General features: G+C 33.4%; 1 protein-coding gene across 1 annotated transcript in view; it reads left to right on the top strand.

The window, feature by feature from the left end:
* Nucleotides 1-12,000, top strand: part of lab (labial) — a 77,856-nt gene extending 65,856 nt beyond the window's left edge. Inside the window, exon 2 of the mRNA XM_074127364.1 lies at nt 10,117-12,000. Within this exon, the coding sequence (XP_073983465.1) occupies nt 10,117-10,619 (503 nt within the window). The 3' untranslated portion in view covers nt 10,620-12,000. The remainder of the gene's footprint in view (nt 1-10,116) is intronic.
* Nucleotides 12,001-12,222: the final 222 nt, after the last annotated feature.

Raw genomic sequence — 12,222 nt, 5'->3', positions numbered from 1 at the left:
TGAATTTTTAACGCTATTAAAAGGATTCAGAAAGTAACTAGATGAATGAGGAATGTGGATTTTTATATTTTCTACAGATTGAATTCTAAATGATTAGCGTGCTGGTAATTAGTGATAAAATCCTTCGGTTTTTTTACGTTTTGTGTCTAGCTGAATTACCTTCGACCATTTTTGTTCTAATTAATGTAGTTCAACGATTTCAGCTGTAGATTTATTTCAATAAATTTGTCAGTTTTAGTGCTGCACGAGACCGAGACGAGGCGAGACTTTATGCAGTCTCGATCTCGGTCTCGGTCTCGGTCTCGGTCGCTCAAGTCTCGGTCTCGGTCTCGTCGAGATATCTCGGTCTCGGTCTCGGTTTTTTTGAATTTTTGTTTACGTGAAATAAAAAATACACCTCCCAACAAACTTCCCGCTCCATTAGTTACGGCTGTTGGTGAAGATAAAGAATCTGATGATTCACCTTTTGACGACGACGACGACTGCATCAATATTTTTGCACCATTTGCTCAAAAATCAGCAAATATCACCGAAGCATGGAAGACAGAAATAATTAATTACACCAAATTAGACCAAGCACCAGTAGACGTTGACATTTTAGAATGGTGGAAAACACTTGAGAAATCCTTCAAAAATTTGTCTAGAATGGCGAAAGATATTTTTGGTGTCTGTGCAACTTCAGTGCCATCTGAAAGATTATTTTCGCAAGCTGCGATGATAATGACCAATAGAAGATCTTCTCTAACTTCTGACTCTGTAAAAGCTCTTTTATGTATCAATGCTTGGGCAAAGTGTATCTTAAAAACGAAAATTTGTGGCAATATTTTTTAGGTGCATAGATAGTCTTTTTTTTCAAATTCACTAATTCTAAAATTCTAAAATTTATAATTCAAATAATATCCAAGTTCAAAGTATTAGATTATTAATAGTGAAATTTATGAAATTGAATAAATGAATGATATGAATAGTGAAATTTAGTGAATTTATGTAAAAATTATGTAATTCGAAGGGGGCCGCCACGGTAGCCGAGCGGTGCGAGACCTGCGAAGCTAATGTGTATTGTGGTACTGGGTTCGATTCCCGGTCTTAGGCTTTGGATTTTATTTAATGGTTAATATGAGAAATCTACAGTAAAGTATGTTTGCTAGTCGCCTCCGTCCGCGACACCTAATTGGTAGTTGGACGTAAAGCCCCACTTGAAAAAATAGGCGATTACTTTACTTTGCTTACTTTACTTATGTAATTCGAAGTCAAATAGATGTAGTAATATTGAGCATATATAATAAAATCGTATCTTTTAATAATTAATTCAATACTCGTAATGATTATTTATTAATAAAGAACACAATTTTATAATTTTGTAGCTAAAAATTAATATTTGAAAAACCTAGACGAGACCGAGATTTCTCGACGAGATATATATCATGTCTCGATCTCGGTCTCGGTCTCGGTTGCTCAAGTCTCGTCTCGGTCTCGGTCTCGGTACCGAGACCGAGATTTATCTCGTTTCTCGTGCAGCACTAGTCAGTTTAAATAAGCTAAGCCATTTTTAAGAAATAAAATAACTCTAAAATACTAAATTGATATTTTGAACTTTAAAAAAAGAAAGAGCGATAGAACATTTTGTCAATCCTGATCTATTAAGAGTCATTGAAATAGTCAAATTTTTAGAAATTTAGAATTTGGTGATATATTTTTTTTTAAATTACTATATCTATGGCTGAAAATAAATTATTTTATTAACTTCTGTTTTTTTATTCAGAACTTAGAATCATATTTTGGTTAAGGCCTTATTTAGGTAAGTTTTAGTTGTTTAGATTTTACCCTAAAAATGGTTTTAACTTCGTAAAAACAAGTTGGTTTTCTTCATTTAGGCGTAGGTTAATAACTGTTCAAGTGGTTATTGGTAAGCTAAGGGGTTGGTTCACATAATCGCTTCCCACGTTCTTCAATAATATTCTGATTATTAATTTTTTTAACTAAAGATTCTTTATCAGCAGCTTACTCCTGAATTTTGGTGAATACATTTCAACTAACTGTGTAAATTGTCTAAACGCTAAAACGATATTTGACTATCCCATACCTTAAGCGCAATACCATTCTGCTTAAGCAAATTTTAGCATTTTTATTTGACCCTTCCTTGGGACTAAATGGTGTGAAATAATCTGGTTTACTGGAGGAGTGCCCAGGTCCAGATCCTCCCACTGGAGAGGAACTGGAGAAGCAAAAGGGGCGTGACCTTCTCCTAGCAGTGTATCCTCTCATTGGTTCTGGAACTAGTCGCCTCCCCTATATTGTGTTGTCACAATACATTGTATGTCTTATCTGGGACACTTACTGCTTCTGTTAAAGCAGCATGACACAAATTCTATATATTGTCATTGCTGTTTCATGTTTTAGACAAGTCTAAAATTTTAAGGATATTTTATCGAGCTCTACCATTCTCTTTTAAACTTTATTTGACGATGGAAAAAATAATATTTTAAATCGAGTAAATAATTTTTTACTATAAGTGTTAAATGAGCTGTTTTTTTTGTTTTTTTTTTTTCGGCGCATCGACTTCTTGGTCATTAGCGCCCACTTTCTTAGTTCTTCTTATTTCCTTATACTACTGGAGCTGGGATGACACATGTGCAGACCCATAGCTTCCAATCACAACACCTTGCTTAACAAGGTAGGGTGGAGCCTGGGTCTGCAAAATTGTTTCCACACATCCCCTCTTATTTCATCGACCTTGTCGACGAGGGGGAGTGTGGAATATAATTGTGTCATCCCTTAAATCAATTAACTTTTATAATACATATCTAAATCTGAATTAATAATTTTAAATGTTTTCTATTATATTTATTGTAGGCAAAACCAAAAGTATTATAATTTCTAAGTTTACTATTTGCTTGGGCTTTACTGAATACTAAATCCGAGGAGGCTATTTACTCTACTAGTAGCTGGATGTGCAGTACTTTGAACTAATATTCCTGCACATCCTAAAATAAACTAGAACTAAATATAATTAACCTAATGGGGTTGAAATACTCGTATAAAATTTCTTTCAACCCCGGGATAAAAAAACCTAACCTAAACATACATACGACTTTCTCGCCAATAAATGAGCTGTTATTTTTGAAAGTGGTATAAGTCCAATTTTTCAAAAAATGAGTTAATGCTAATTTCAGTAAGATATAGACACATTCTTTCCATATTTATAGTCATACATTCAATGGAGTACGACTTTTTTTATAAAGTAACAAAAGAATTTTGACTATAAAATGTTATCTTTTCAAAGTGGAATAAGTCCATTTCTAATAATTATAATTAAAACAACTTTCTTATTGTAATTATTTTTGATTATTGGTACTTCAGTGTACGCTGCTCGATGCTAACTGTAAAAGAAAAATAAGTTTAAAATATCATTTTTTGCTTTAAAGATCTTAACGAAGTAATTTTCATTTTTATATTTTTAATATAACTGAAATTACAAAAAAAATAAACTTGGTTATTCGTGTATTTAAATGTCTTCATTTTAATTATTACTTTTTACATAAAAACCCATTTCAGTAAAGCTGTCTATAAAAGTATGGACTTAAATTTACTCCTGTTTTTATTTCTTGTAATATGTGATTTTTGAAAGTTGCATAAGTCCATTTAGAGCTAAAAAAATATCATTTATTTTGTTAAGAATTGTAATAATTATTATTTCATAATAAAATTTAAAAGGTGTATAGCGTTAATAACATCACTTGAATAGATTAAGGTTTACGAATATTTTTAAATTAATTCAAATGCAAAACCTTAAAAGTCTCGATATATGGAAAAATGGACTTATACCACTTTCAAAAATAACAGCTCAAATAAAAAGTTTTCTTCTTTAAAAATTAAGTTCCTTGCCATTTAGTTATTCTTTGAATTGATTATTTATTTACCAGCTGGGCTTATTTATTTACTGTTTGGGAGCTTAGAGTTGTTTTAATTTTAATTTTCCATTTATATTACGCATCAAAATCAACATTTTACCAAGACAGATTGCTCGAAGTTAAAAGTCTTTCAAACCATTCACTAATCAAGTTGTTAAGTAATACCTAATCATTAATTAAGACGGGTTTCATGTTCAACTGATGATCAGGTGAGGTGAACGAAGTACGAGGGTCGTTTGAAAAGTCCGTGCAAAAATAAAAACTACTTAATTTTTTGGGGTAAACCTTTTTTATTTTTCAACATAGTCTCCTTTTAGGCTTATACACTTCGTCCAACGCTGCTCTAGTTTGTTGATCCCTTCCGAATAATAGGATTTGTCCAAGTCTGAAAAATAGCCATTCGTTTCTGCAATCACCTCCTCGTTTGAATAAAATCTTTTTCCCACCAGCCATTTCTTCATATTGGGGAACAAATAGTAGTCCAAGGGAGCCAAGTCTGGAGAATAGGGGGGATGTGAAACGAGTTGGAACCCTATTTCCATTAATTTTGCGACCACAACTGCTGAGGTGTGAGCTGGTGCGTTGTGAATTCCTTGCGAATCCCAAAAGACAGTCGCCATAATCTTTCCGGCCGAAGGAACGGTCTTCGCCTTTTTTGGCGCAGATTCCCCCTTGGTAACCCATTGTTTAGATTGTTCTTTGGACTCAGGAGTGTAGTGATGTATCCATGTTTCATCCACAGTGACGAAACGACGCTTAAAGTCCTGCGGATTCTTCTGGAACAGCTGCAAACCGTCCTTGCAACACTTCACACGATTTCGTTTTTGGTCAAGCGTGAGAAAATCACTCGATTCAAACGAATGCCAAACACAAAGAAATAGACCGATCTGGCTGAAACTTGGTGTGTGTTCTTCCAAGAGATGCTACTAACTAAACATAACCTCGATACGCGCCAGTAGTGCTATCTCTCTGACTTTGCACGGACTTTTCAAACGACCCTCGTAATTTAGCAAATCTGCACTTCTTGATTTCCTCATAACGCAACTGGAAATCGAATACAGTTTTGCAATACATCTTAGTATGGCGGGCTGCGCCTGTAATCGCTAATCTATTGTAGTAGCACTTTCATTTCACTTTTATTCTTGTTTATTAACAATGTGAAGACGCAGTTAGCCATAGAATTTCTTTACAAATTTCATTAATGAGAGAGTTTGAAGTGTTGGAGATTCTACAGAAAGAGTTAATCTTGCATACCACTGTGAGAATGAAGTGTTAAAGTCAGTTGGTTTATTTTTCTTTAAATGATTTTCACAGACCTGGAAATTCCGTTTGTAGATCAGGTTGCTCGAACTCGGTTACAAAAGAACTTGTACTCTCATTCCAATCCTCTTTTCCGCCATTTATCATCTCATCACCATCCAGATCATCCTCCCAGACGATTAAAACGCCAGTGGCCTCGCGATTTTCTCTCTTCTGAGGAGAGTAGCTAATCCTGGGAGACGACTTAGGTAGTGTTATCGCTGGGTAACTTCTCCCCTCAATTAGTGAGTTTGTAGTGATGTCAGTTATTGTCATTGATACTTATGGTGTATCTAGCGCTGGTGTAACTTTACAAATAAATAAATAATTAAATAAAAAAAAAATTATTTTCTCGTCACCAGCAACATGCGTTTAATATCGTAAAAATAGAACTTTGTTATTAGCTTTCTAAAAATAAAAAAAATGGCGCTACATTTTATGGATCGGAAACAAAAATATTTCTTACGTTGAAGTCCACCTAATCGATATTTATTTAATGTGAGGGTGGTTTTACAATGTATCTCCAGCCATTGTGGCCTCAGCAGGAATGAGGAAGCTGACAGACTTGCTAAAATGTCAGCAAATATTACACAGCCTGAAGGGTCCATTCCTTTTGAGACCATAAGGCGAATTTGCCGGACAAAAGCCAAAAAGAGAACAGCGGAGCTGCATACCACACTATCAGAGGGCAAACGATGGGCTATCTTGAGGGACAATGTGCTGCAAAATAACTTGCCACAGAGCGTAGCGGTGGCCTGTTTTCGTTTGATCACTGGACACGATTACCTGCAGGCACACTTATTTAGGATCGGGGTAGATGATAACCCGAACTGTGTGCTTTGCGGGAACGGGCCCATGACAGGAGATCATCTTTTTGAGTGCGAAGCCCTATCCCATTTGCCTGCGACAAATACTGACGAACTCTCTTCAAGTGGGAAAATATATTGGGCTTCGAGATATCTAATGGCAGAGCGCCAATGATGTATGGCATTAGAAAAAAAATAAATAAATATGTTGAGGTTAGATTTCATGAGCTGAAAATATCTGAACGGGATTTAACTATATCTTTTCTCTCATTTTTACAAGTTATCGATTTTCATCTATCTTCGAGAGATCGATTTATCACTTTTCTGTTTCACTTCAAATTTCAATGTTTCTGTCACCGAGAAGAAAAGCGAAGTGGAGTTTTATTAAATCTAATCAGTTTCCACTGTCGGTATTTTCCTTTTTTTCAAGAAACTCGAAAATTAACGAAAGCCGGCTGGTCTCGAATTTGAGACTTCCGCAATTGGAGTCCATTGCACTAAGCTCTTGATAATTCCTTCCCTGATTGAACAAATTAATCTTTTATTTTTTCATGATTTTTTATTTACAACTTTACTGTGTGAAACAAGAAAAGTAGATCTCAGAGATGAAAACAATATTTACTTGTGACATTTGCCGAATTAAATTCCCATTTGTGTGTCTTCTTAACTAAAATTTTAATTTTAGATTAGTTTTCATCGTTTTTGGTGGCTGTTGAAATAAATTAAATTCTTCAGTTTATAAATTAAAAACAATAATGATAAAATGATAAGGGATATGTACTTTAATAACTAATTAGTTCCTTATTATGTTGTTATCAATATTGTAGTTCTGGATTTAGCTCTAGTCCAGTCAATGTCAGGTCCATCTGATTCCTAGAAAGAGGGAACAAACATAAACGAAGTGAGTAAGTAGCAAGAAGGTACATATTGAGTTACCACTGACATGATAGGGTTAGATTTGATCATTCCCTAAGTTAGACAGACGTACTAGACGAGGGCCAAAAGGTTTCCATTGCTACTAACAGCTGGGTGGCCACTCTTACAAGAGACGTGCAATAAGGGCTGTGTGACAATGATACATTACTCTTGTAATTACCAGAAGGGCCGTCTAGGAGAAGCGTCAATGAGGGTGTATTACTATAAAATATTTAATTTTTTTTTACTAAAAACAAAATGTAGCAATTCTCTTTTTCAATATTTGAATTTAAATAACTGAAAACCAAGGTATTGGGCGCTATTAAATTGTTGCTTCTTCAGCGCCAATCCACCAAAAAACTTAATAGCCAATTAAAAAAGCTACATTTAAAAAAAGGATTAAAACATTCTGTGGAACTCAATATTTTTAATTAATTAAATTATTATTAATTATAAATTATTATATTTAATTAGGTAATTAATTATAAATAAATAAACTTAATATTTTAATTAATTAAAATTATTAAGTTTATTTATTTATCTTTTACTAAATTTTATAGATCGACGGTTTTATTGAAATTTTTTCCAGTTCAATTTTTAAGGGCTATTATTTAGTTAGCAGCCTAATAATTTTCAGAAAATCTACAATTTTTCCTGCACATTTGGATAATTTATCTCTTAATTAGCATTCAGAACAATGAATTCGTTTTACATCGTTTCCCAACCTGTGGTACGCCTACCACCAATGGTACACGAGTAACAACTCCAACTAACAAGTTGGTGATACGCGAAAAATAATCAATAATGGCGGATATAAAATTAAAAAAATAAAATAAAATCATAAAAATATCATAGAAACGTATTTTCCTATAATTCATAAAAATTATTTTAATTAATAATATTATACAGTAAAGTTGTTAATATGTACAATAATAAGGTTAGTCGGTCTCTAGATATACGAGAAAATATAATAGAACATTTAGCAGGATTAAAATTGTCTTTCATGGAATATTTTCCAAAACCCGAAAACACAAACGATAATCGGATTTCAAACCCCTTCTATAAAGAAAATTTGGGAAAAGCTACATCATTATCGATAACAGATAAAGAAAATTTAATAGAATTATCAATGATTGAATTTAAATGGTAACTATGTAAAAATCTGGTTAAAGAGACTGATTGTAATGAGTAAGCTCTATTCAAGCAACATTAAATTTAATTGGTACTTTCAGGTAGTTGAATGCTTAAAAGAAATTAAGGTAAATCTTTAGAATAGCACCCCAGAGGCGTGGCCTAATTCGAAGTGATTCTGATTCGCTGTTACTATAGAACCCGCCATATTCAAATATAAATATAAAACTATTTATTTTATATTTACACTTAAATCTAGCGGGTTATATGGTAACAGCGAATCAGAATCACTTCGAATTATTTCTTTATTTCTTAATGGGGGGCTTCGCCCCCACACCCCCTGATTTTTTCTTAATGGGGGCTTCGCCCCCATACCCCCTCCTAACCTACCTAATCACCCTCAATTTTTTTATTTGTGTCACAAGATTCATTACAATAATTACACAGAACAACACAAAAGAAACTTACCTTATTCTGTGGAGTCCTTTTCCTGAGGAGGGTATACCTGTCGAACTCCCTCCAGATAATCTCTAAATTTAAAACGCTCATACTCATAAAGTTACAAAAAAACGGCACCTCAGGTCACATACAGAGCACTCGCGGGAACTATTAATACATTAAACAGGAAGCAGTTGCTAGGCAGTAAGTGTACTGCGCATGCGCGCGAAACATAAGCGTTACGAAATTCGCACAATCCGAAACAGTTCATTGGCGGGAAGTAGTTTAAATTTTCACCGGTAGGTGCGCTGTACTTCCCACCCCCTAAAAATAAACAGGCCACGCCTCCGGGGCGCTATTCTATAGATTAGCCGAAATTAATTTAGAAGATTTGGGCGCAAATATAATAATCCTAAAGAAGAACTTTGAAATTAATTAATAATTTTGAAACGAAAAATATGTCGCAATTTTTAATTATTTAAAAAAAGTTTTAAAACTAAGATCTTACACTTTACGAAGTTTATAAAGTGAACATGAACTTGAACTCCTTTGTAACAGATACATTGTATCTCTGTACAAATAAAGGTAATAATAATAAAATAAAACATTCGGAATAACAAATTTCACGAAATACAATCATTTTTACGAAGTGGTACAATTTAGCATGATGTACTACCAACTACCAAGTGGTAAGCGAGCCAAAAAAAGGTTGGGAAATCTTTAGAATATGAAAGCACAAAATAAGAAAATTCTTGATAGATATTATGTTTAAAAAAAAATAAAACACAATCATCCATCTTCCTTTGAGACTTCGACACTTTTTTTTTGGCATTTTCGATTTCGAATTTTCGACATAACATCTGTTTCGAGGTTCCTTCAGAATGAAAAAGTGTTTTTTTCAAATTCATTTTGAACGATTTTCTGTCCTGCAGTCGTTTTGTTATGTTTAAAGGTTTACTAACATTCATTATACTTTGGAAATTATCTTTTAAATCATTATTTTTATGACAACATTTCGAAGGGCTTGATCACTATTACTGTTTCAAGTTGAAAGTTAGTTAGTAAAGGTTTATCGTGTATACAATTTCAAACACCAAATAGAGAACGAAATTTCTTTACATTTGAATCTGATACTAAAGTTTGTTTGACGTTGTTTATATAGGTTAAGTTTAGTTTGACGCCCACAGTAAAGTCAAACTCCTTACTTAATTAATTGACTAGGAAAGAGTTTATAAGACAGATGGTTGTTGGCGACATGTCCTCAGTTTAGATGCTGACCCTCCGATTTAATATTAACAGATCTTTCTCTCCAGAAGTCCTACAGTTTTATCAACTTTCAACTAACAACTTCTACCAGTTTAGCTAAACTTTATTTGGTTTTATTTTCCATGCATTTTAAGTTCAAGCTTTGCTCCTGATAATTTCTAAAGAAAAAAAAGCATATTATTCTATTTTTAGAAGTAATTAACTTTATTATTTATTTACAATCAGTATGTGCCCATAATTACTTGCGTTATAATTAAAATCAGTCTATAAAATGCAAAGTTGATTTACACTTGACAGATTTCAATAACTTCACAAGAGTTATAATTCATTGTTTTTTATTTCTATTTCAGGAGGAAAGCCGAACCCAACTTTGGAATATTCTGGGATAGGATTTGGCTCCAACGGTGGCAGCGGTCTTGTCTTACCTTCAGCTTTGGGCGCTGGTAGTCCAGGAGCTTTATTAAATAATACTGGAAGAACTAATTTTACAAATAAACAATTAACGGAATTGGAAAAGGAATTCCATTTTAATAAGTACCTGACAAGGGCACGGCGAATAGAAATAGCATCAGCTTTACAATTAAATGAAACCCAAGTAAAAATATGGTTTCAAAATCGTAGAATGAAACAAAAGAAACGGATGAAAGAAGGTTTATTACCAGGTTCGGTCTCAAGTAGTGTAATACAAGATGGGCAATCAACTAGCGGAGCTAGTGCTAGCGGTACAAGTGCTGTTTGTCTACAAGCTTTAGGTAATTCTTCGACTAGCAATTCACCAACTACAGTCCATCAAGATCATCTACATCTTGGGATGTCCACAACTAGTGAGGATAGTAGGGAATCGCAGCTGTGAACTGCCCAGTCGAACTTACATTTATTGATACTTAAGAAGATTACATAATCTTGTCGAAAAGACGATTTATACTACGTCGCCTAGGGATGCTAATTTTTATTTCATTATTGTTTTATTATTTTTTAAAAAGAAAGGAATACACCCTCATCTGTACTTATATATGAGTATACATATATAAAAACTGTTTAAATGTTATATAAATTAAATATACAGGGTGATCCATTTAAAACGCACCAATTGCTAATAACTTTTTAGGAAAGCGGAATTTCGAAAAAAACCCACGAAGTAAACTTTATGTTTTTTTTTGTTTAGTTTTCAAATTTTCCACCCCCGATGCTGTATCTTCATTTTTGGCGGAGTTACAGCCAAAAACTCAATTGGGGTTACATAAGGACCACTGGCTTTGACAATAATTTTGAAAACTACATAAATAACTGTGATAAATGACGTTAACCCCGTTTCGATATCCCTAATATTGGTCGAGATATTTAAAATCAAAGTTACAATTTTATCAACTAATGAACGGTTTTAGATATTAATTTTCCATCAGAAATTCATGTTTTGGAAGGTTCTCTGACTGCAAAAAATGTTATTTGTGACACAAAGAACAAAAATAATAGTAATTGAAGATTTTAAAAAATGTAGTGTAATGTAATGGTTATGGGAGAATCGGGATAAATTTGTTTTATCATCAAATGAGAGTAACCATAACATCATGATAATATATCCCGTACGCAAGACTTCTTGTGACGGATGTTGGTCTAGTGATCAAGAGCGTGGCTTTGTAAGTAGGAGGTCCCCAGTTCGAATCCCGCGTATAACTACACTTTATTAAAAAAGTATTATAATTCTTTAAGTAATAAGAGTGACTGCATGCGCGGGATACGAACTGGGGATCACCCACTTACAAAGCCACGCTCTTGACCACTAGACCAACACCCGCCCATCAATAGCAAGATATTCTTACCGTAATGTTAGGTCAAGAAGTCTTGCATAAGGAGTACGTTAAAATGATGTGATGATTGCTTTTATTTGATGATAAAACAAATTTATCTTGATTCACCCACAACCATTACATTACTCTACATTTTTTTAAATCTTCAATTATTAATATTATTTTTGTAATTTGCGTCACAAATAACATTTTTCGCAGTCAGAGGACCTCCCAAAACGTGTATTTCTGGTGGAAAATTAATATTGAAAACCGTTCACGAATAGATAAAATTGTAACTTTGATCTTAAATATCTCCGACTAATATTAAGGATATCAAAACGGGGTTAACGTCATTTTTCATAGTTTTGTATGTAGTTTTCAAAATCATTGTCAAAACCAGTGGTCCTTATGAAACCTCAATCGGGTTTTTGGCCGTAACTCCGCAAAAAATAAAGGTACAGCATCAGGGGAGGAAAATTTGAAAATTAGACCAAAAAAAACATATAGTTTACTTCGTGGGGTTTTTTCGAAATTCCGCTTTCCTAAAAAGTTATTAGCGATTGGTGCGTTTTAAATGGATCACCCTGTATACATTGTTGTCAGTTTCTTAAAATAATATATTGGTTATATACAAAGTATTATATGAGCCGTTCTTTTGCACAAATCGAT

The sequence above is a fragment of the Rhodnius prolixus genome, unplaced genomic scaffold (assembly GCF_049639745.1).
Source record: "Rhodnius prolixus isolate KJV_2025 unplaced genomic scaffold, Rpr scaffold_3, whole genome shotgun sequence".
Classification (NCBI taxonomy): domain Eukaryota; kingdom Metazoa; phylum Arthropoda; class Insecta; order Hemiptera; family Reduviidae; genus Rhodnius; species Rhodnius prolixus.
The sequence above is the reverse complement of the archived record's forward strand: the minus strand, read 5'-3'. Positions and strand labels throughout refer to the sequence as shown.